General features: G+C 44.3%; 1 protein-coding gene across 3 annotated transcripts in view; it reads right to left on the bottom strand.

Annotated features, from left to right (window-relative positions):
• Nucleotides 1-24933, bottom strand: part of Myo18b (myosin XVIIIB) — a 246939-nt gene that overhangs the window by 7711 nt on the left and 214295 nt on the right. For 2 of the 3 annotated variants that reach the window (XM_013142192.2, XM_063226027.1), the window contains exons 41-42: nucleotides 19292-19336; nucleotides 17658-17795 (exon numbers count right to left, since the gene is read on the bottom strand). In XM_013142192.2, coding sequence (XP_012997646.1) covers nucleotides 17658-17795; nucleotides 19292-19336 — 183 coding nt within the window. The remainder of the gene's footprint in view (nucleotides 1-17657; nucleotides 17796-19291; nucleotides 19337-24933) is intronic. The other variant, XM_013142193.2, reaches the window with a different exon arrangement.

Raw genomic sequence — 24933 nt, forward strand, 5'->3', positions numbered from 1 at the left:
GGGTTAGCCTTCTGGTATAACTGCACAATAAGGGTCAGGGGACAGGCCTGAGCACTGATTGCAAAGGTGCTTGCCAAGGTTGGTACTATAATCAAGTCAGGGGACAGTCAATGGTCAGTACAAGTACACCCCTATCTGTGCACCTATGTGCCAGGAATTGTGCTGCAAGAAGCAGCAGCTGATGTTTCTCTTGCCTGTGGGGGAACCCAGGGAGGCGGGGACTAAGCCTTCCAGGCACAGCTCAGTGGGGGCCTCTGCAAGCACACACAGCTAGAAAGTAGCAGAGGTGGGGTTGGAAAGCCAACACCAGGGGCCAGGAGCACCCTTCTCTAGAGCCTCTGCCCAGACTCTGTAACGTGACACAGGGTTATTAGGTTTTCCTGTGCCACAGCTTTGTGGCTTGAGGCTCTATACTGGTGCTGCCAATTAATAGCCATGTGGTCTTTACACTGCTTGCTAACTATGAGTCCTCAGTCTCTTCAGCTGTGAAAAGGGGTAAAAATCACATCAACCCTTCAATGCCATGGAGATACAAGCTCTATGAGGGCAGAGACCATTATTTTAATTATATTCATGTCCATCAATTCCCAGACCAGTGTCCTAGTGTCTAGCAGGTGTTCAATAAATACATACAGGACAAATGGGTGAACACCAGTGTCCTGGAATGTAGTAGTGCTTCATTAACATGTGGCAGATGAATGAGCAAATTTCTAGTCATCTGAAACATAGCAGGTGCTCAATAAATGTGTGCCCACTTTGTGAGTGATTCCCCTGTGCCTACTACACAGCAGTGTCCAATAAATGTGATTAATGAATTGATGAATAGTAACATTTACATGCAAATGCTCTTTTTCTGGTTGCCTAAAGTTACAAAGCTTTAGTATGTAAACTTCAAAGATTCAGTAATATTGAAATTGCCACTCCTCTTAACCTGCAAGGGTCAGGAAATGAATTTTCAAGCCAATGATCCCAGATTCAGATCCAGGCCAAGATTCAGATTCCAAGCCAGATAGCATTTAGAGCCTGATCTTTCTCAGCTGTGACAGTGGGAACACTCATTACACAAGTCACGGGGTTTTGATAGGAATTAAAGATGACATGTCTTGCCTGCAACCTCAGTATCATGCATCCCGGCTCTTTTTCCTTCATGAATCCACTGTACTTCCGGTAAGGCGAAGCATGCTATGCAGTGATGGCAAACTTTTAGAGACCAAGTGCCCAAACTGCAACCCAACCCACTTACTGATTGCAAAATGCCAACATCACAATTAAACCTGAATACTGAGGCTTCAGTTTAGAAAAAAACAAACAATGGCTTTTGTCTTAAAAGAAAAATACAACAACATGCATGCCATAGATTTACCACCACAGCTACAGGAAAATCTGTGCACATAGTTGATACCCTGTATCTGCAGGTTCAGCATCCATAGATTCAATCGGCTCAAAAATACAGAAATTGCATCAGTTCTGAACATGCACAGACATTTGTCCTTATCATTATTTCCTAACTGATACAGAACAACTACTGATTTCCACAGTGTTTACTTGGAGTAGATATTGTAAACCTTCTGAGATGATTTAGAGTATACTGGAGGATTGTGTAGTGATGTGCAAATACTATGCCACTGCACATCAGAAACTGAACACCTGCAGATCTCAGTGTCCATCTGAGGGGGATCTGGAGCCCATCCCCTGTGGGTACCAAGGGGGGGCTGCACTGCTTGTTCATCTCCAAGCACTACTAGTATAATTTAATGTACTTTAAACTCTTAACATTCATTTGATTGCTCTTCTTGAAAGACCCCTTCTACCAGGGCTTGAGAAGAACCAAGAGTGAGAGCAGCTTTTGGAGAATACATAAATCCGATGCATGAGCCTACTCTGTCTGGGCCCCACGACAAAGGAAAGCAGAGGCTGAAGTGGGCAGCACACTCTGGAAGTCCAGCAGCTGAGGTGACAGTGTCCCTGTCTGAACACATTCTCCCCCTGCCAAGGCAGCAGGGCTCCATCACTTTTATCTCCAGTGCCAAGCCCAGCAGCAGATGTGCCATGAATACTGTGTGAAGAATGATGAGAGAATTGATCAGTACTTTGTTTTTAAACTGGGAATCAAACCCAGGAACACTCAACCACTGATCCATATCCCCAGCCCTTTGTATTTCAAGATAAAGTCTTGCTAAATCATGTGGGCTGGGCTCAGATTTGTAGACCTCCTGCCTCAGCTTCCCGGAGTGCTGGGATTACAGATGTGCACACCACAACAAGTCCATGCATGTATTTTTTATATATCTCCTCTTTGAGATCAGAATCATCACCCCATCTTGCAGATGAAGAAACTGAAACTTGAAGGTGAGAAATCACTGGTTCAAGGTCCTACTGTTAAGTGGCAGAACCTGGATCTGGACTCTAGTTGGCCAAATGCAAAGTTTGTTCTTTTTTTCCTTGGGTTGTATCACAAGCCTGACAGGCAGAATATGGGTAGAAACCACAACCACCTGAATTTAGATCTACATTTATATATTTTTCACAATTCACTGAGATACAAAGAACAAAAAACTTAATGCAAGTTTAAAAATGCTGGATTCACTGGCATTAGACATAATCACATAGAAAAAATACATACATATATATATATATATATATATATATATATATATATATATATCCCCACGCCAAGTCTGAGTCTAGCCAGAGTCTGAGCCAACTGTAGCTACAGGAAACTCAATGCAGATTTAATGACACCATGAATCATCCCCAAAGGCAAGCTGTCACCCCCATTCTTCACCCGAACCCTGAAATTACAGAGGAAATTAAAAATGTATCGATGTTCTTTAATACTGGCAAGGCCTGGGATGGGAAAGCAGATGTCCTTTCAAGATGGCTTGAAGATACAGTAACCGAACCCTAAATAACGAATGATAGCTATAATAAAAGGTGGCCTGCTGCCCAGGACTCTGCATGATGCGGGGAATGCGAGGCGTTTATCAAGGCCTGGTCAGTGCAGGTGGATCCAGGTAATAACAGCTCCTGTGCACAGTGCCTCAGGGACTGCAGGCATTGGTCAATTCTATTTTTACAACAGTCTTCAGAGGCACATACCATTGGCAGATCTTCCTCCATGTCACAAAGAGGATTAGAAGGGTCAAGTCATTTGTCACATGATACACGGATTTACTTCAAGGACCCTGACTCCAGATCCATGCCTCCTCATCCTTCGGCTACTCTGCCTCTTTCTGCCTCACTTCATGGATGAGGAAACTGTGGAGCAAATGGGCTTGCTGAAGAAGTGGCAGAGCTGAGCCGGAGACAGATCCTGCTCTGCCTGACTATCTGCAACGCCAGGCTGAGATCACAGAGGTGGAAGAGGTGCTGCCTTGGCCTCTTGGGGTACACGCTTTAGGCATGGAGCCTGGGCCATATCCACAAGTAGGGTCCACAGTGCAAGAAGTTCCAGACAAACAGTGAATCATGAATGCGATAAGAGGTTGGCATGAGAGGAGCCAGCAATACGTACTCGAGCCAGGGTGCACAGCCTTTCTGGAGGATGTGGGAATGAATCAGACTTTGGGAGAGGGAATGATCTGGAGATGCGTCCAGAAAGGCACTGAAAGCAGGATGGGAAGAGCCCTTCTGCTGATTATTAACGTCTTCCATCTGCAAAGTGCTCAACAAGCAAGAGCAGGTATCTAATTTCATAGGCAAGAAAACGAGCCTAGAAAGATAATACCACCAGGGCTCTGGGAGGCTGAGGCAGAAAGATTACAAGTTGGAACTCATCTTGGGCAATTTAATGACTTAGTGAGAACTAGTTTCCAAAAATTTTTTTAAAAGGCTGGCCATGTTACTCAGTGAGGGAGGGAGCCCTGGGTTTAATCGCTTCTACTGAAAAAAGAAATAGCCAGCTGAGGAGGAAACCTCCCAGCAAGGGGGTGCTGTAAAGATGGGGAGGGGGGCAATCCTGGAAGCAGATTCAATGACAGGCCAAAGAGATAATGATGACAGTGATCATTGTCCCTACACTTGGTCACTCCTGTCCTAAAGGTGTGGAGACTCAGTCAGGAAGGAGACACTGCAACTACACTCTTTATAGGACCATGATTCCTAGGAGAGAAGACATTTCTAAGCCTTGTGTCCTGTTCTCTCTGCTACTTAAGAAAGCACCTAGTCAGCAGACACCCACCCGTACACCTTCTGTGGTGCAGCACAAATGGCCTTGGCCTTGACCACACATGTCAACTGCCCAGCAGGTACTAGGAGCAGTGGTTTGCCACAGTCCCTGGAGAAGAGAAGAGGTAAAGGAAGCAAGGAATAGAGAGGAGTTAATATGATCAGAGGAGAGATTAGCCCTGGTGTTCTATTGCACAGCAAGCAGGGAAACTATAGTCTACAACAGCTTAGGATATATTTCAAAATAACTAGAAGAGTCTGAAGGGCCTCAACTCATAGAAATGATCAATGTTGGAAGAGACAGAAAGGCTAATTACCCTGATTTGAGCACTGCACACTGTATACTTATGTTGAATTATTGCATTGTATCCCATAATTATGGACAAATATTATGCACCAATTAAAAGAAAAGAATCACCCCTGAAGCTCTACCAAAAAAATCAATTTAAATGAGGTGTGGGAGAGAGGGATGGTCATTCTAGTTTAAGAGAGAGTAACAATAAATTCAAGATGCTCATGATAGGGACAAGAATGGGCTGGGGGAGGGGGTATTTGGGAGCTCTGTACTTTCCATAAGCCTGAAAGTGATCTAAAATAAAGCTGGTTTGTTTTAAAGTGAGAGAGTAAAGACAACCAGATAAAGTTAGTACCTTTAATAGGATCCCTTTTCTTATCACTATTCTTTGATAAGAGACAATTTTAGGACAGCTAGGGTAATGTGAGTGTTGGGATCTTGGAGGAGAGATGGATTTGTTAATTTTGATAGGTGAGGTAATTGTGTACTTCTAAGGAAAAGTCCTTCTTAGGAGAATGATGGGAGCCTATTTAAGTGGAACTGTCATAATGTTCTCAACTTATTTTCATGTTGGCACAAAGAAAGGAAGGAAGAAAGGAAGAAAATGAGAATGTGTTAAGATCTCATTAGAAGTAGAGGAGCAAAGACAGAAATGAAGTCAATACAGAAAATGCTGACGACCATCAAATTACTGCAGAGGCTGCTTCATGCTGTCCAGATACCTTTGTTGTTGCTGCTGTCATTGTTTTTATAAATGAGGGAGAGAGGGGAGGGAGGAACGGGTTAGAGGGGAAGAAAGTGACATGTTGTGGTTGATTCTAAGGAACCACGGCCCCATATGTTAAAAACAAAACAAAACAAAACACATTTTTACTGGTCCCTCAATATAGCCTCCTCCAAAAATCCTTCACCTGCCTCCAGAGCCAGGCTGGGACCCCTCTAGTTGTTGCAGCACCCCCCTTCTACCCACCCAGTCTTCCTCATCACTCTGTGTTGGAACTGTGTGTTTATTTATTTGTCTCCCAACAGGAATGTTCACTTCTGAACCAGACAGTGCCTCTCCTCTATGAATCCCCAGCATCAAGAAGAGTGCCTCAAGGAACATTCCAGAATGGGAAGCTTGGAAGATCAGAGAGGTAGGAATATGTAAGGCACAGACAAAAGGCTCTTTCTGCTTCATCTACACTGGGTCATTCGCAGCCCAGAGCCCTGCTTACCAACTGGTCAAAGCAACTGCTTGAGGCCTAAAATCAACAGCTTCAAAATCAACAGCTTCAAAATCAACAGTGCATGGTCGACAACGAATTCTCCATGTTCCTAAAACCAAGCCAAGAGCCTGGTTTCATTTCTGCAGAACATCATCGCCTCCTAGAGTATCAGAGCCAAGAGGAAACTGGGTCCTTATTTAGACTATCTCTCTCCTTCTACCCTAAAAAGAGAGAGATGAGAGAACTCTAGCACAACACTTCCGAGACAGTCAAAGTATGAGCTCTACGATTTGAGTCATACCCATTTCATTTTCCACAGTTTTTGAAAAGCTATAATTCTGAATATGCAGAAAAATTAAAATCTCTACTTTGATTACAGATTCAACTTGTATTGAACATATTTTAAGAAAATTTCAGCACATGACTTTACTGCCCCTGCACAGACACTGCCTTAACTGAGTAAGGGAAAAGGGCAGAAGCCACAGATCTCACATTTCCTCATAAAACCGCCCAGTTCCCCAAGAAGACACGGTTATAAAAGGATGGGGATTTTTCTCTACCCTTTTTTCCTTCCTTGCTTGCTTCCTTCCTTCCATGTACTCAGAATCATTTGAGTATCATGATGCCAGATGCTGTCGATACAGAGTGAATAACCAGTGGTGTTGAAGTACATGCCTGTACTCATGGAAAAAGAAAAGGAAGTAAAAGTCCATCTTAGCATTCAGCTTCCAGACATGACACAAGGACCTCCTGAGAGCAAATCCCTATTTAGGAAAAAAGACATGAAAGTCAACATCAAGTAGAAAAGTATTGGGGAGTCACCAAACCACTGTGGACTGAAATCAGATTCTAAAAAGGGTGAACCCTGAAGTGAACACAGCAGTGCGACACCTTTCCTAGGAGTCATTTCCTGCCTTTAAAGACATACAGGGCTTACACTTACAGATATCAAGACCTGCTGCATAAAGGGACGTTAAGAAAGGCAATGCTACATTAGCTCAAGGATCGACAGAAAGATGGAATAGAACTTACTGTAACAGATCTATAAGATCACTGATTTATGGAAAAATGACACTGTTGTGCAATGTGGAAAATATTTTTCTCTAAAATATATGAAGTGGGCCGACTGGCTACCCATGTGGAAAATAATGAATCTTAACCCCTACCTCACACCATAAATAAACACTAAGTTCCACTGTATTGTATATCTAGATATAAAGATATAAATAGCATCTACAAAAAACATAAAGGAATAGTTTCATGATTTGAAAGTAGAAAAACAATTCTTTAATAGGCTTTATAAAGTATCAATTATAATAAAAATTATAAATTTAGGTATGATAAAAATACTCATTTATCAAAATAAATAAATCATTTAGAGAGTGAAAAAGTTAAACCACTGAATTGAAGTAGAAGCACATATCCTATAAAGGACTTGTACCTGGAATACATAAAGAATTCCTACACGTCAATGAAAAGGAGATAAATCAAAGAGAAAAAATTTAAGAGCAAAAATCTTCATTAGACATGTCTCCAGAAATATCCAAATGGTGATATAAGCACAGGAAACAGCTTATTTATGAGGAAAATACAAATTAAAAACCTAATTTTGATGCTACTAATATCTAGTAGGATAGCTAAAAACATTTTTTTTTCCAGTACTGGGAATTAAACCCAGGGCCTCTGCATTGAGCTATATCTTCGACTGTTTTTCTGTTTTATTTTGAGGCATGGTGTTGCCCACATTGCCGAGGCTGAATTTAAGCTTGGGATAGTCAATCCATGCCTGGGGAGGGTGCAAAAGTGGCTCGAGTTCATAAACACTGTCATGGACTATAGTACAAGGAAAACTAGTGAATTTCTGATGTGTGTAATGATGTAGAAGGATATCACACCCCAAATTCTGAAAGAAGCCAGCCAGACATAAAAGATCACATATCAGAAGCTTCCATGTATGCAGTTCAAACACAGGCATCTGTCATTTAGGGCACTAGAAGTCACGGATGATGGCGTCTTTGGGCCCATGACTTGCATGGGCTCATGATTTTAGTGGCAAGCACAAAGCCACGGTCAGCTTTTGAAATTTTCACCACAGCACAACTTCCTATATTTATATTTTAATATGTTTATTTAATAAACTTTAGGTCAACTAAAGAACCACAGATTCTAACACAACATTCTGAATCAACAGTGATTAATTCTAATAACTTGATACAAGCTTACAGCTCATTTAGATGAGCCTGAAACCCTGTGAAAGGTCCACAGGGTTCTAGACAGGCCACAGAAATCCTTTCTGGAAAGGATGTGGGTCCTAGGGATAAATCCTATGTCTTTGTCCAGACCACACCTGCTCTGGCTGTGGCCTGTGTGCCATGTGTCATGTGGAACACTTCTGCAACTTCAGTTTCAGTATCTTTCCTACTAATCTCCCTAATACCAATAAACCCTTCTATACCAGGAGGATGTAAAATTCTATTCATGAGAGGCCTGTTCATTAAGTATATTCAAGATGGATTAAAATGATCTTGAGCTTTGGTCCTGAGAAGGTGGAAACCAGTAAACAAATGTACTATTGAAATGAGATTAGTGAGGATGTTTAACCTATTCTGAGAACAAGCTGTTTTTAATGCTAAGTACCATCCATTCACATATCCATAATTAATGAGCTAATTACAAGCGAGTCTTATCTTTTCATTTAAGCACTCCTCACGTGGCCTGTCCTCGGCTTTGTGTCTGTAGTAGAGTAATTGTATTTCCTTGAAAGTAATACAACTTTATTTTAAAGATAATACCCTATAATTTAGACCTTTTTTACTAATTCAAGTCAGCCTTATACCAAATAAAAACAAATGGTGCATAGTGTTGATATCTGAATTATATTCTTTTAAACTAGGAACGCCAAGCCAAGAGTATGGGCTGTAAGTGTCTGCTGAAAGCAAATTTTATCCCCAAAAAGGGAAAAAGATGTAATGCCATCTTTTAGTCTGATGAAAAAGAGTTGTGTTAAACCGGCACCAAAGCAAATGATACAAACAACAGTAATTAGCGAAGATTACACAGTAATTAGAATCACGATGATTATGTGAGTGAGAATAATTCATACAATAATCTCCATGCTCATATTGTCATGTGACACAAGTCCAAGAGGGACAGGAGAGAGTGGGATGGGCAATAAACTGAAATCACAACACCACCAACCAAATGGTGACAGATTGGTCCCTGACTATTAGAGAGTATAAAAGTGTCTGGCCAGGATATGCATTCGGAATTTACAAAGCCACCAAATTTTGGGTCTTTGGGTCTCTCCCCCACCACCCACCCACCCACCTTCCCCTGTCTCTCTGGAGAGAACGCCTCCTCATAGTTTATCAGGACTTAGCCCACCTTCCTGACTCAGGTGAAAACACTGACTTAGCCCTCAGCTGCATTCCCTTTCCCCTTCTGACTGCTTCAAAGACCTGTCAGGCCTGGGACTTTTGTAGAACTGTTGAAAAGAGAGATCTTTTCACACTGGTCTCAGAATGCAGCAGGCCTGAGGTCAGAGTGGTTGGCGGCCATCTCTCTGCCACAGGGCACTCAACAAGGAAGAAAGAAGAGCAGTGAGGCTGATAAGAATGCAAGTCTCCACGATTATTTCCAAACTCCTGGATGCAGCAATGCCTGAAGCCCAAAGCCCCCTCAGATTCCCCAGAGGCAGGAGACAGTATGTTTTCATTCTTGCTCAAGTCAGGTGCTGGTTTTCATGTCACCTATGCCCAAAAGAAATCCAACATTATGTACAGATGTCCTAGGTCCCTGGGGCTCCAGGACAGAGTTTATGTCTTTAGTTTTAATTTTAATTTTATTAGTACAGGTGTGCAGTACACAACGATTACATTCAACATTGGTGCATGTACGTAACACATCTTAATTCTTCCTCTCCAAACTTACTTACAAGTTCCCCTGGACTAGGTCCAACATATTTAAAACTGAGCTCAACAAATCACCACTTCCACTGCCAAGACATTTTCTGTAGAGTTTGTGGTTTCCACTGCAGGTCTGGTCCACTTTCCTAACCCAGCACATGGAGAGACCGGTTCTGCCTGTTCCTGCCAACACACAGCCTTCTATCACAGCATGCCCTGGCCTGGCCTGGATGAAGGCGGGTGGGTGGAAGTTCCAGCCTGGTGCCTGGCTTTCCAATGGGCACTCTCTAGCCATTCATTTTTCAGTCCTTCAGAAGAGATCTCGTAAAGCTTATTTTTTGAAGAAACAGCCTCTGAGACTCAGGTTGTAACTTGCTAGTGATCAGGGAGCTTGTAAATGGCAGCCTGTATTAAAACCAGGTTCACCAGACTGCAAAGTCTGCTGCTTTCCTTACCTCCTCTGAGGTTTATCTTCGTGGTCCCCCGTCATGGTCCCCCCTGTTTGCCTCTCCAGGGCCCCTACCTCCCCCTCCATCCTGGGTCTGCCCTCGGGACCTGAGCTCCAGACCTTCAGTCTCCCCATTATATTCCATTAGTTCTGCTCTGTGATGGGGGCAAATTGACAGTAGGCTCTTGATATCAATATCATGCTTTTAACTGGCCTGATGAAAAGTCGTCTACCTTCCACCCACCTGTCATTTATGAGCCAATATTATCGAGCACCTGCTATCTGCAGGGCATCGGCCAAACGGTGAGGTTCCAGAAGGACAAGATGAGATTTGTGTCCCCAAGGGCTCTCATTTGAAGGAGGCACAGAGACACCTAATCTATGCTTGTGAGACTTCTTTAGAGAGGTACCTGGCCCTCTGGGGAGTTGGGGGTGGAGCTCCCCAGGTAGGCCATGCCCAAATTGAGTCCTGACGCTGAGAAAAGGGAGAAATATGGTGAAGGTGATCAGATTGGCACCAATTTAGTGGACAAAAGACCAGAGATAGCACAGCATATGAGGATGATTAGGTACCACTGCAAACTCAAGTTATAAAGAGGCAAAAATGAGATGAGCAAGGTGGGCAAGGGTTACATCACCAAGGGCACTGGATGCCAGGTTTAAGAATTTGCATTCCATCCTATAGGGCAGAGGTCAGCCAAGATTATCGACAGATGGCCACACAGCTAATATGTTTAGCATTGTGAACACTATGGCCTCTGACTAATTAACTCTGCACTATAGTGCAAAGGCAGCGATGGACATTGGGTAAGACACAAACAGGAGAGCTGTGGTCTAATTTATTTACAAAATTAAGTTGGAAGGTGTCTTAGTTACTTTATGCTCGTCGCTGAGACAAAATACCTGAAATCCAAAGTTGGGAAAGGAAAGGTTTATTTCTTACAGTTTTTGGAGGTTTCAGTCCACACTCAGTTGTCTCCAAGACAGGCAGGCATGGCTGGGCTGCAGTTCATGGCGGCCGCCAGCAGCAAACTCGAACCAACAAAGAGAAAAACACACCTTCTTCCTGCCATTACGTCACATCCTGGCTCCACCCCTATGTGGGTGGAGCACTGACACAATCAATCCAAGCACTATACAAAGAACCATCACAAATGAACAATGCAAACTCATGAAGCCTGGGGGACACAAACATAAACCATGACAGAAGGTAAGATTAGGCCCATGTCAAGGGTTTATACACACACACACACACACACACACACACACACACAGGCAATGAGAAGCCACCAAAAACAGATTGTTTCTGAGGAATCAAACAGGCTGGAGTGCAGAGGATGGACCAGAGGTGGGAGGGCAGCACTGGAGGAATAATGGTTGTCTGACTTGCAGGAGATGGCAGTGGGGATGGAGGGAGGTAGAAAAGCTCAAGCATTTGGAAGCGAGCAGAGCTGTTAAGACAGAGGATGAGCTGAACATGGGGAAGACAGAGAAAGAGGACTGAGACGGCTCCGGGTTTCCAGTTTGAGTGGCTTTATGGAAGACAGAACCTCCCAAGGATAGTGATAACCCAGTGGGGAGGGATGAGCCATGTCTGAACATCCAAGAGCTCAAGCTACAGCAGAGTATCCACAATTACATAAGACAGATTCGGTTGGCTGCCTGGGAGAATTGAGACTGGGTGGCCATCTGCTTATCTCTGGGGAGTGCCAAGCCTAGAGAATGCCCACTGAGAGGTAGAGAAAGAAACAGCCAGCTGAATAAGGGTGGCACCAGTGGCCAGGTGGGAAGGAAAGACCAGGATTTTGAGGAGTGCCAGCGTGGAGAAATGCAGACCTAGCCACAAACAGTTCAAAGACTGTTGCGCAGTTGCCAGCTCTGGGGAGAAGTATGAAAAGACAGTCTGAGACTTAGAAGGCTGTTGACATGGTGAGAAGAGTTTCAACGAAGTGTCAATGACAGGTGGTGGGCTGCGGTAAACTGAGGCAGACATGTGGAGAGAGGAAGTGAAGATGGTGTGTTCAGGCCTCCCTTCTGAGAAGCCTGCGTGTGAAGGAAGAAGAAACGACTCCACAGGACTGTAGAGTGGTAAGCGACAGTGCAGTCAGGACGGAGACAATACAGGCTGCGAGTCCTCCGGAGAAATAACTGAAATGCAGGGTAAGCAGGGCCGTGAGCTTGGCAAGTGTTAGCAGGCCAGTACAATGAGGGTGGCCACTGACCCGAGAAGAAATGAGACAGGAGCACCCGTGCAGCTCAAGCAAGCGATGCCTTTCGGCACCCAGGTGGTGGGCACTGCCAGGTGTGGGGAGGAGTCTGGAAGGAGCTAGGGCTCAGAAAGCCTCCTTGCTGCAGCAACCTGAAGGAGGTGGGGGGAAGCTAGGCTTTCCAAGGACTGCAGCAGGGTGACGGCCCTTGAAGGCGGGAAGGAGATGCTGGGCACACAGCAGGCTGAGGGCCACATGCTGCCCTGGGACAGCCCAGTCTCCACTTGCAGCCAGATGTCAAGAAAGCCATGTGCCTAGCATAGCTGCCTCACCAAACCCATAAACTGCATCTTGGGGGCCACAGAGGTAATTTAGTGTCTCATCTCGAGAAGCACTTGCATTTATCAGCAGCTGCTGCATGATTTCTGGGCTGTAAATCACACAGCCTCAGGTATATTTCTCTCCAGTTGACATCCTCTTATAAATAATGTGGGAAATGCTTTTATGCTGCTGGCAGAAGACTACTTTCTTCCTCTCTTCTTTTGTAGAGTGACCTTCTCTTTCAGTCAACTTGGAATTGGCCAGGGGGCTCACTTACTGGGCCCTACCATGTGCCAGGTAGGATGATGGGACAGGTATCCAGAAGCCCAGTTCTTAGCAGTTCCCAGCAGAGAGGACCTGCGATTTGCTGACAACTAGTCAAATTTAAAATGCAGACGACTCTGACCTGGAGATTCATTCACCCAGGTGCATAAGCATGTGTGTTCTTTGAAGCCTAACAGGCTAACAACAACTGTCTGGAAAACACACAGAAGTGAGATATAAAGATGTAGTTAAAATATGACACAATTTTAAGAGCTTTTGCAGGGATTTAAAAGAGAAAGACAGACATGCCTCTGGGTAAGGAAACGTATTGTAAAGAATTTATGAATAGCATAAAGAATTAAGTATCATATTGAAAGTCCCACAAATACACTGTTTACCTGAAGTGCATATTTATGTTTATAACTATACAGAGAGGGATGTGGAAGATGTATATCAAACTGCAGATGGTCAATCCTTTTGGAAAGGGAGCTGAGACTGAGGTGATAGCCAAAGGGATTTTAACCTTCTATTATATTTTAAGTTCTTTTCAGTTTTTCATAATACTACTGAGTGTATTCAGGTGAAATGTATGAAATGAATCACGTTTAAACTTCACAACATCTTATGAAAAGACAAATCATTTTGTTTACATGAACAGAGAAATTATTTCCATTGTCTTAAAATATCGATTTCAAATGATCACTTCTTTACTTCTCCCCAACATATTTTTTTTGGGAAAAAGGGTAGTTTCTATATTTATCTTTCTTGGCAGTCTAATACTATTCATATCATAATAATGATATTAATGCCATGTTATCACTGGAATTTTTCTCCTGCTGGGGACTTCACTTTAAAGCTGTTTGTTCAGATATGTTAAATCTACCCATAAATATTTCTCTGAAACTGGTTATGAGAGGTTTGAATTTTCTAGTTCTCTGGGGGAAAAAATAAGAGTTGAAAATTCTCTACAGTTACATAGGGACACTGCAATGAAAATAATTTAATGGCACATATCCATGAGTGCAGCCTGGTAATTCAATACAAGTATCGTTGGTGGGAATGTACACTAGTACAACCACTATGGAGATAAGTGTGGAGATTCCTCAAAAAACTAAAACCAAAAACAAAAACCTGGCTAGCAATCCCATTTGACCCAGTTATTCTTCGTCTAAGTATCTTCCTGAGTTAAGGACATCATACTAGAGTGATACATATATACCCATGTTTATAGTAGCACAATTCATAATGCTAAATATTGGAAGCAGCCTATATGTCCATCAACTGATAAGCAGATAAAGAAAATACAGTATTTCTACACAATGAAATCCTACTCTGCTATAAAGAATAAATTTGAGTCGTCTGTAGGACAATGGAAGCACCTTGGGACCATAGTGTTAAGTGAAATACATCAGGCATAGAAGTTTAAATATCAATTATTTCTCCTATATAAGAAGTCCAAAGTACACGTAAGTTAAAGAACAAAATAAGAGACAGTAGAAGACAAGTAGATAAAGCTTTTGCAAATGGGAAGATCAAGAGATAGAAAGTAAAGAGAAGTAAAACAAAGTTAAGATGTGTTCTGTACAGGTACCAATCACCCAAGCTGAACGCAGACATTACAGACTGCAAATGTGTACTAATAAAAATAGAAATTTCAACTCAGCTTACAATGAATGGGTAGGGGTGAAATCAAGGGTAATTAACATTTCTGTCTTCTAAGTCTTCTCCTTATTTTAAATTCTTACAGAGGGGAAGTACTCATAGAGATTTGGGAGTTAAAGAGCTGGAGCCAGGCTGGGCTGGGGCTCAGTGGCACAGCACGCGCCAGGCCCTGGGTCCAGTTTTTTCCCACATGTCACTAGAGGAGCAAACATAAAGAGTTCCAAGTAACGCTAAGTGAACCAGGCCGGTTCTGATGATCCATTTGAGTGAGCTGTTCCGCTCTGCAGGCCTCAGATCCCATCTGTTTAAAAAGCATGCGGCACTAACAATGCCAGTGTTTCTTTCCAACTCAGAATGTCCAGAACCTTCAAATAATAAATATGAGGCGCCACTGAAAGATACTGCAAATGTTTCAATTAAAAGAAAACTTACTACCGTAAAAGACACACAGCCAGGAACAATGGAATAAGTGTGTTCAAAGCGAGGGGGAATGTGTTACATACTTTAGGGGGGATGAGTGGCACGGTGTCTTTTATTGTAATACACTTTAAATTTAAATATCCACCATAGTTTATGATCACTCCTTACCGACCGAATGGTTAGAGCAATCTCTGTCAAGTAAATTCACCATGGTGTGTCTTCCTCCCCTTATTCACCGGATCTGGCATCCCCAAAGCCAAAATGACCTTGAAGGTAAAATGTTTTCAATTGATTCAGGCCATCAGGGCAGCCATGACTGTGCCAAGGCAGACACTACTGAGAGGACCCGGTACTGCCTCAGAAAGCAGTGGGGAAGACGGGACAAATGTGTTTGCAGTGAGAGGGAGTATTCCGAGGGGGAGCAAAGCAGCATGTCTTGTATGGCAATAAATTTTTTAAACAAATTTTAAAAATAGTCCCCATATTTTTGGATCCCATCTTGTATATTCAAAGGAAGAGATTTGAAAGTTTTAGGGCTTTATTCCATGAGCTCTGGCACTCTGTAGTAATCTCTTTTGGCTGAATGGTGAATGCTGAATAACAGTCCTTAGGTAAGATTAATTATAGGCCAGATTTACCAGCAAACTGCCTGGTGAGTGATCCACCAAAACTAGGTTCCATTTTTGACTCTTCCTCCTACCTGCTGTGTGATACTGAGTGAATTATTGACCCTCTCTGAGCCACAGCCCATACTGAGCTATAGCCAAATATAGTTGGTGTCTCTGTTTCAGGTTTGGTGCTATGGTCAGTTATTCACTCAACAAACAGTACCTACCGTGAGCCAGCATGGAGACTGTGGGCATGAAAATAGACAAGGAGTCCCCTCTCATAAATGTAAAAATAACCTGCTTTGCCTCCACATTTGCACTGCTCTTGGTGCAGGTAGCTACACTCTGAACTGCATGTGAACACACCTAGCATTTGGCAGGGAGGCCGGAAAAGGGGGCAGAGACCGGAAGAGGTCTCCAGGGCTGTGAGGGAGCCAGCCTGCTGGAGGGCAGCTGCAGGCGCTGGGGCACCAGCAGCACATGGGTCGCCTGTTCATTCCCTCTGGGTCTCAGATTGAGTAATGGCGCCTGCCTCTGGGTTTCTCTGAGATCACAAAGATATTGATGCTTATAAAAGCAACTAGTGTTCTGGAGTTCTGTCCTGGGCCAGGCTCTGGGTGAGACACGGCTTTTGCATCATCATGTTCTTCCTCACAGCCACCCCTGTGTATTACCAAGAGCACAGGACCAGAGAGTTAAGCAGCTGTCCCAAACCTCACAGCTGCAGTGTGCAATCGGAGGACTGGAATCCAGCTGCTTTGACTCTAGAGCACGAGCTGAAACCGCCACATCCACCAGCACCCACAAACAGGCAAACAGGTGCCAAATACTGAGTATGTAATCTAGGGGTTACGGATGTTTTCCCTGCACCTTGAAATTTAATTACGGATCTCGGATATCACATGACAGACAGGGGGTTTGCATTCTCTGGTGCCCTCTGGCTCTGGTCTGCTTCCTTACCCACGGGCACACAGGGGAAAGAAAGCGGAGAAGACGAGACCTCCTTTTCACGGAGGACACATTCCTCCTCCACACAGACCTTTGCTTTTAATTAAGAGCAGCGGTCACATGATCTTGCTTTAATTAACTCCCCAGATAAACCACATTCCTTCAGCCTTCCTTTGATATTTTCCACATCAAATCTTTCAGCCTAAGAGTATCCGCAGTCATGTGCCAGACATTTGCCATTTGCCCCCGCTGCCCCAGAGGTCAGCATGAGCCCCGCCCCTTCTTGTCGCAGACAGCCCTCTGCTTCAGACAGGGTCATCCCTGATGTCTCCTTTTAGCGTATCACTTTGGTCCTTCTGTTATCACAGACGCAGTGTGCATTTCATCTCAGTCATGCATCTGCTTAATCCATAATTTCTGATTTACGGCCATTAAGTCCTAATTACAAGAGGGTTGCCCTTGAAAGGGGAAACCAAGTCAGCTGGGGAGAAATGGAACTGGAAAGGAAAACGTAAAGGGAATTTAATTCACGTGGCTAAGAATGAGGCCAAAGAGTCACTTTTGAGGAAACATATTGTGGGCAGTCCTATGGCTCTGTGCATGTCCCGTTTCGGCTGTTATTAAATTAATCTCCAACTGTGGTTGGGAAATTGTGAAGTCCTGATGTCCAGATAAAGCTAAAAATCTTAAGAGTGAGAATTCAACCAGCTCAACCTAATTTTTCCCTCCCTCCTGTCCTCCTCTGTTCCTTCCTTCCTTTTCTTCTCCTCGTCCTTCTGTTTTAGACGGTATCTCACTAGGTTTCCAAGCCTGGCCTTGAATTCCTGTGCTCAAGTGACCCTCTTGACTCAGCTTACCGAGGAGCTGGTACTACAGATACAGGCACATCACACTAGGCTTCAGCCTGACTTTATGACTCCTCATTTAAAAACCACAATCAAAAACAGAACAGAACAAAACCCTTACGTGACTGTTTATAAAGGAAAATTGAAACCTATCCATAAGTGGAAAACTAGTATGAGTTTCCCTAAACAGAAGGCAACTGTAACAACTGCCGCTTTTAAAAGTTCATACTGTATTATTTAAAACCACCAGCGCCCCTCGCTTTGCAGAGAACAATTTGGAATCCTTATCATTTCAACCTGCAAAGTCTGGGACTGTGGAGCCGTGTCCATCCAGAGGCAGGAGGGTGGTGCTGTCTTACCTGGAGCTGCGGATGCAGCTGCTGGCAGCTGACTGTCGAGAGGGTGTCCTCACGGTGTCTGTAGCCAGGGACAGAGTACAGCTCAACCAAGACTGCAGACTGCTCTCAGGCTGAGAGCTGATGACAGAGACGTTATCCCTGGAAAGAATGCAAGACACCACTGTCACAGTGACAACCACAGTGATGGCAATTACTAGACAATCCACAGTGTAAGTCAGACGTTGTCCTAAGTGTCATGAGTAAGTAACCTCGCTCAGCATTCCTACAAGGGAGTCCGCGCTGTTCCCATTACATCTTAGGAAGTACCAGCATTCGTAGAGGCCAACCTGGGTCTCGGCCAGTGTCATCCAGCTAGTCAAAAATGAAGTCAGGGGGCAAACCCTGTCTTTTGATTTTCCTGGCCATGCTGTTAGCCACTGCACTCCTCCTTTGAGATAAACAGACTCCAGTAAGATGTCAAAGGCCTTGTTTTAGAAATCAAACTTGGCTTTGAATTTAATATCAAATGATATGTTTAAGGAGTATGTCAAGAAGGAGGCCTTAACTCCTTCCTTACCTCAGCTGGAATGTGTCTGTGAACTGGGAGTTTATGTTTAGAGTCTCTGATTCCCAAAACAGCCCAGGGAGAAGTCCATATGGGCATTCATTCATTGTTTCCTGTTTGATATACTCAGTAAGACATGTATATGGAGTGGGGTGTGTATGTATACATGCATGTATGCGTGTGCACTGTGTGACTGTAGGACAGAAACTTATCCTCTCTGAGCTTCCTGTCTTCCTTTGTAAAATGGGATAATCCCTGCCTTCTGAGCGGGGAGCAGGTAAGAGAGACCACCTTGTAAATTTCTCAGCACGATTCCTGGCAAACAGATAGTGCTAATTAAATGGTAGCAACCATTACCACTTCTCTCTCTCTCTCTCTCTCTCTCTCTCTCTCTCTCTCCCCTCCCTCTCTCGTAGAACCAGTTGCACTGTTCATAGGCCGCTCTGCTAGGCACCATGGAAGGGGAGCTACACACGCAAGATCTTAGCATTGACCTTGCCCTCGAAACTCCATCCTAACAGACCAAATAAATGAATATCTGTAGAAATAGCCATGAAATGTGAGAAAAACTGTACTAGTGTGGAAAAGGACTGAGGGCCTTCTAAGAGCAGGAAGTGAGGAATCTTGCTCTGAGCCTTCTATGGAGATCGAGCTATTCAGTTGCTCATCTTGGCCACACCGGAGCTGGGGAGGGAAATTCCCGGAGGAAGGTACATAGACATACCTGAATGGCGGGCTCCAAAGGCACAGATACATAGTGTCAGGGGATAGGCACCATATAAAGCAGGGGTCACAAGTGGAGAAGGAAAGTTAAACTGTACAGTTCACAAGTATCTAGCTAAGAAAGAGTATTCTGGGACAATAGGGGAACTGCTGAGATGCCTGAGGCCAGGGGAAGAGAAGACACAGGGTTCTCTGTAAATTGGAAGGGGAATATTACGACCCCCATGCAGTGCTACAACCGTGAAGTCAGAACTCTCACAGGCATTGCTAATAATTCTCCCAGTGAGTGTGATGCTTCCTCTGCAGACAACACGCAGCCAGGGTTACCCTTTGATAAGCTACTCAGGTCCACTCAGGGTTAACTTACATCTCTTTTCTGCCTCCACTGCTACAATCCACTGCTGTCTGGACACTAGAAGGAGGCAGAGAAAGAGTGTGTTATGCTTGTGCTGCCAGGGACTGGGGCGCATGATCATTAACATTAGACACAGTACGGCAAATCCCACTTACAACTGTGGCTGCTATGTTCTTGTGTGGTAGTAACTTATACCGCTTTGAGCTTCCTGTCTTTCTTTATAAAATGGGTCTAATAATAGGGCCCTGCCTCCAGAGTTGGGAAACAGAATAAGTGAGATCACCCTTGTAAATTCTCAGTACGGTTTCTGGCAAACAGATAGTGCTAATTAAATGGTAGCAACCATTACCACTACTTTTTTTTTTTAGAACAACCAGTACTGCTGTTATTAATAGCATTATTATTACCAACAAGCAAAGCATTTGCTTTGTATTCTTGGGCTGGCACATCAGACCCAGGGCAAAATAGCTTCCAAAGGCATTGTGGAAAACTATAAACTAATTACAATAGTAGATATTCGGGGGGGGGGAATCCCTTCCTTCAGCAAATATGCTGTGCACACAATTTCATCTATCTAACCTATGTAACTCCATTTTAGAGATGAGGAACAGGGCACCCTTGCTGTTTGGAATCGCAGATCTGCAGGGGCTATGAAAGGCACGCTCCTAACCAGTCTGCAGCTGCTCACTGCATAAATGTAGACCACCAAATCACAATCTTCAGGGACCTACAGCATCGCCTACCTAACCCTGAGTCTTCAGGAAACATTTCCAGCTGGATTTTGGGTGTTTCCTTCCTTGCAAAACTTGCACACCTCTTTCAAGGGATGCACCTGCTACTCCTTGGTCCCTACCCTTAAGGACCTATCACCTGTTTACATGCATCTGTCCCTATCAACTCTGAGCCACATCTTACTTGGCCTTCAGCTGCAGGGCTTACCAGAGCTCATGACAAATCAGTTGGTGATTCAACAGAAAAGTGGTCAGTAAACTCCCTCCACAGGCCAAGTCTAACCTACTGCCTATTTTTATAACTAAAGAGTTTCTGTCTGTGACTTCTTTTATACTATGGATAACAACAGAGTAAAGCAGTTGCAACAGTGACTCTGTGGCCTACATACTTACTATCTGGCCTTTTAAATAAAAAGACCCTGGAATGAAACAGAAGCATTGTTTCTGTGAATGTCCTCACAGGAGGCAGACTGGTGACTCCTCAAAGTGTCCACATTCTAACCTCTAATCTAAGACCTTGGAAATACGTCTTTTCACACAGTGACAACTTTTCCAGAGTTCAGGCACACTCATTTATTTGCATTTGGAAGACTTCTTCACATATTTTGTTCTACTAAATACCAATCTTTACTTGGACAACACTCAAGAGAGTTTTCTAGTCTGATCAGCAATCAAAGCACACACCAGTGTGAGTTCTTCTCTGGGCAAAGCCCTAACAGGCTCTGAGTCACTCCCCACAAGAAGGCTTAGCATTCCGATAGATGATCTCCCCAAGGGGCTCCTTCCTGCACTGCTAGAGACTTTGTGATGTCCAACTGTGCCCGAGACCATCTCTTATCTTTTTTTCCTCTTCCACACTCAATGCAGCTTTCCTCATTACGTGCCCTGGGGCTGATCTATAAGGACTGCACCAATCGGCTTCCTGCCACTACAGCTGCCCCTTGGGCTCAGCCAATGGGGAACTCAATTGACAATAGAAAGGAAGAAGGGAAGAGAGGGAGAATGGAGAATTTATTCTCCTGTATTTTTCTCCAGTGCATCTGCTGTGCTGGTTCTGTCCAGTCTCTCCCACCACGAATCCCTCTGTGTAGTGCTCTCTCTCCCTCTCCCACTGTCTCTCCATCCCTGCTCCTTCTCATCCCCACACTCCCTCTCTTCCCTACCCACTTCCTTTCCCTCCTCCCTTTCCTCCACTCTTCTTCTTCCTAGAATCCAGCACTTGCACATCTCCCCACTCCCTCTGACTTAGTGGTGACTTCCCTCAGGTGTTGCTAGTCCCTGGGTGACACACTGTCCCTTGGGGGCTCCCTTCACACAGAGCTCTGTAAGTAGATCCTTTAAGTTTTCTTCATTTGGGACTTACTCTCTGGTTCTTTCTAGACTCTAGTTTATCTTCATGCTGGTTCCAACCTTAAGGGGAAAACCTGAATTTTTCAGGCCAAATTTCACAACAAGCCAAGAGGAGGCAAACCCAACACTGTCCTGCTAAACCCTGCTATGTGGAAAAAAATCCATGATAAAGAATATAAAGTGGCAAAGATTATAAGCAATCATCATTATCCCCTCTAAGCCTCTGACTTTGGAAAAGAACAAGCCATGAGGATAAATAAAAAGATGCAGGTATGGATGCCTGTTAATCCTACATTTTCACAGTAATGGTGCTTTGTTTCTCCCTGCCTGTGAACCCGCATCACTGAATTCTGAGGCAGAAGGTGAGAGTTGCCAGGTGATCTAACTGTCCAGTCAGGATGAAATATTTTCCAGAGCAAAGGTGAGCTCCAGTGGGAGCCACACATTATCCATCATTTGATAAGCTTCCCTAAAACAGAGCATGCTTAAAATAAGGAGGTTGGATTGAGAACTTCTGAGAACTATGTGCCATATGTGTTGTCAGAGCAAATGCCAAAGGACCCTAACACCTTTATCGTGAGGTGGTCTGGAGTGGAGGTCTGGGGTAGGGACTAATGAAATACTTTCTGAAAGACTTTTGGCCCAGATGGGACACTAGCTGGTAACACCTTAGAGGCGGAACCAAGGAGCTCCTATCTCCCCCTCCCCTAGGAATTTACCTCTGGCGCCAAACTAAGACCAATGGGCTACCTGTGCATCACTAATGCCCCCTTAGGTTCCACCCCAGGCCGAGGCTACTTATGTGCCTCACTCCATGTGTTCCACAGAGAGATTGCCGACCCCGGGGGTGGAGATGCCATGCCCCAGGGGATCGGGGTGTCTCTCCCCGCATTCTCAAAATAAAGGTCATTTATATTTCATACTTCTTATCTTTTCAGCCGCCACCGTTCCCCCACAGTTCTATCCAACAGATGCAGGGAGAATTTTGTTCTGCTTGCTCCAGAGAAGTACTAAACCAGATGGGGTAGAAATAACCACCATGTTGCCTTGACAAACATTACAGATTGTTGATCGCAGAAGGTACCTGAGTCTGTACACTTACAGTGCTTGGAGCCTTGATCTCTGGGAGAACTCAAAAGGGTTTCCTCAGGGTTAGGAAGAAAGACTAGAGGGAGACCTCAGCTCTGTGTCCTCCTAAGTGATAGCTGTACTTCATCCTAAACTAGAACTTTCTTTGGCATAAAAAAAGGAGAGTTCTGTTTAAAAGAGGGAGTTTAGAATCCATTGATCCTTCCATCATTCAAGAACTCTCTGGGGTACACATTTCGTGAGGCAGTTTGTTCCTTACACTGCATCCAGTTTGAACCAAAAAAAGTGCCCGTGACTATTATCTGTTGAAGAGGCAAGTAGAAGCCCCAGAAGGACTGAAGCCCTCGCCATGGTCCTGATCCATTTGCAGACACAGCTGGGAATGGAACCCTCATTTCTTGACCAGTGGTCAGTGGTCCTTTCTCACTTCTTAAAAAAGAATTTGTGCTAGAAATTTGTAAACAGGAGACTGATGATGAGAAAGGTAATTGATTAAATGTCTTCAGATATATTCCTTTAGGGTGAGTCTTTGCCAGACAACACCAGTCTAAATGCAAATATTGCCTGAGAAATAATACATCAATTCATCAGTCCCATATCTCAGTGACAGATACAAGTTCACCATCATGACAGGCCAGCTACTAGGCAGAGTACAGAAACTTTGACAGGGGAAGGAGGAAATGGGGCATGCTTTACTTGACTGCAGAGTGTGATTATCAGAAGCTCAGGTGATAGTGTAGGCCTGAATATCGAATCATGGCTCCATCATCTACTGTGTAGGTTGAAGAAAAAGTCTTGACTTCAGCAAACCTCACTTTCCTCATCTACTATCTGAGAATTTTAATGACAAGAACTTTAGAATGGTTGTAGGAACAGTGAATGGGAAACAGGTGGCCTACTAACCACCACAAGGTCTTCCAGAAAGGGTGCTTTTAGTACAGTTGTCATACTTTCTGTAGCACCAAAGGAGGAATATATTTTGGAGCTCTGACTCCCAGTGAATCGCATTAGCTGAGTGTCTGGGCTAGGACTTTGCACAGGTGTGAGCAGCATTTAAGAGGGTGCTCTTCTGCACAGGGCCTCGTGCTATAACTTGGTGAGGTGTCAACCTCTTTAAACTGTTATGGTTTAGATTTAAAATGTCTCATGTGTTTGGAAGGTGACTGAATCATAAGGGTGTTATACATCAGCAGATCTATCCACGAATGAGATGGGTAGCTACAAGTACTATTAGAAAGTGAGGCCTGGTTGGAATTGAGTCCCTGGGGATGTGACCTGGAAAGATGTTTTCTTGTCCAGGGCTGCTCCTCTCTCTCTGCTTCCTGACTGCACAGGGTTGGCACCTTTCCTTTGCCATGCTTTCTTCCCATCATGCTTTGGAGCCGATCAACCATGGTCTGAATCCTCCAAAAGTGGGGGGCCAAAATAATGTCTCTCCTCCTTTCAGTTGTGGATAATGAGTATTTTGTCCCAGCAATGGGAAAGTGACTAATATACAGGCTAACAGAGAAATCTCCCAAGCTGTCCTTCCAGCTCTGGAGCAGGCTCATTGCTCATGGGGATACGTGGCACAAACCAAAAGATAAGACAACTGCAGGCAAAGGGCTACTGGCAGTTCCAAAGACTGTCCTACTACAAAGCAGGAAACTTTATGATCCGGCCACAGCCTGGGCCCTTTAGTGGATAAGTGAACTCAGAAGGATGGTACAGTAGCAGCCACATCTGTAGTGAGACCTGGCTAACCCCATATCCTACTTTTGCCAGGTTATCAAAGGCTATGTGTTTAAAAATGTGCATCTCACACTCCTCCTGGCCAACAAAAGACGTTTCCAGAGGAGTCACTCAGACTGGCTCAGCTGGAATGGATGTACTTTTAGCTGACCCTGAAATCAGAGGTCATCCATTGACGTCTCCACACCTCTCCTACACCCTAGCCAAGGTAAGAGAGCAGCTGTAGGCTCTGGGCGAGGAGTAGATGGGTGTGTCTGGGAGACAATGCAGCCCTCCCTCTGTGAATAATGAGAATCAACTTAAAGCATTTTGCCATTAATCTAGGAAGATAGACGCCACAGTCTGTTTCGATGGTGAGGCCCTGATGCGGGAGCGCAAACGCTCAAGTGCTGCACACAAGCCGCCGACTTTCTGAGCACGTAGCAACATTTCCAGCCTGGAAGGCTTGTCACGTTCAGATCTAATTTCCAACGTGGGGAAATGTGACTTCATAATTGTAATTTAAACAAAGTCTCTCAAAAAAACCTCATCTGCAGCGGAAGCATCTCTCTCTCTCTCTCCCGATGTATTCTCTAGCTCTAGCTCCCCGTTCTCCTTTCTCCCCCCCCCCCAGACCTTCAGGTGGGTTTGAATCCTAATTGAGAGATCAGTTTGAAGAAGTACTTCAGACCAATCCCTCAGGCCCCAATCCAGAGCTCTTATTGCAGGTGATGAGACAATCAGAGGAACAGCGCAGCCCGTTGGAGCTGCCAA

The sequence above is a fragment of the Cavia porcellus genome, unplaced genomic scaffold (genome assembly GCF_034190915.1).
Source record: "Cavia porcellus strain 051 isolate PalLab524CR breed Dunkin Hartley unplaced genomic scaffold, mCavPor4.1 scaffold_16, whole genome shotgun sequence".
Taxonomy (NCBI): Eukaryota; Metazoa; Chordata; class Mammalia; order Rodentia; family Caviidae; genus Cavia; species Cavia porcellus.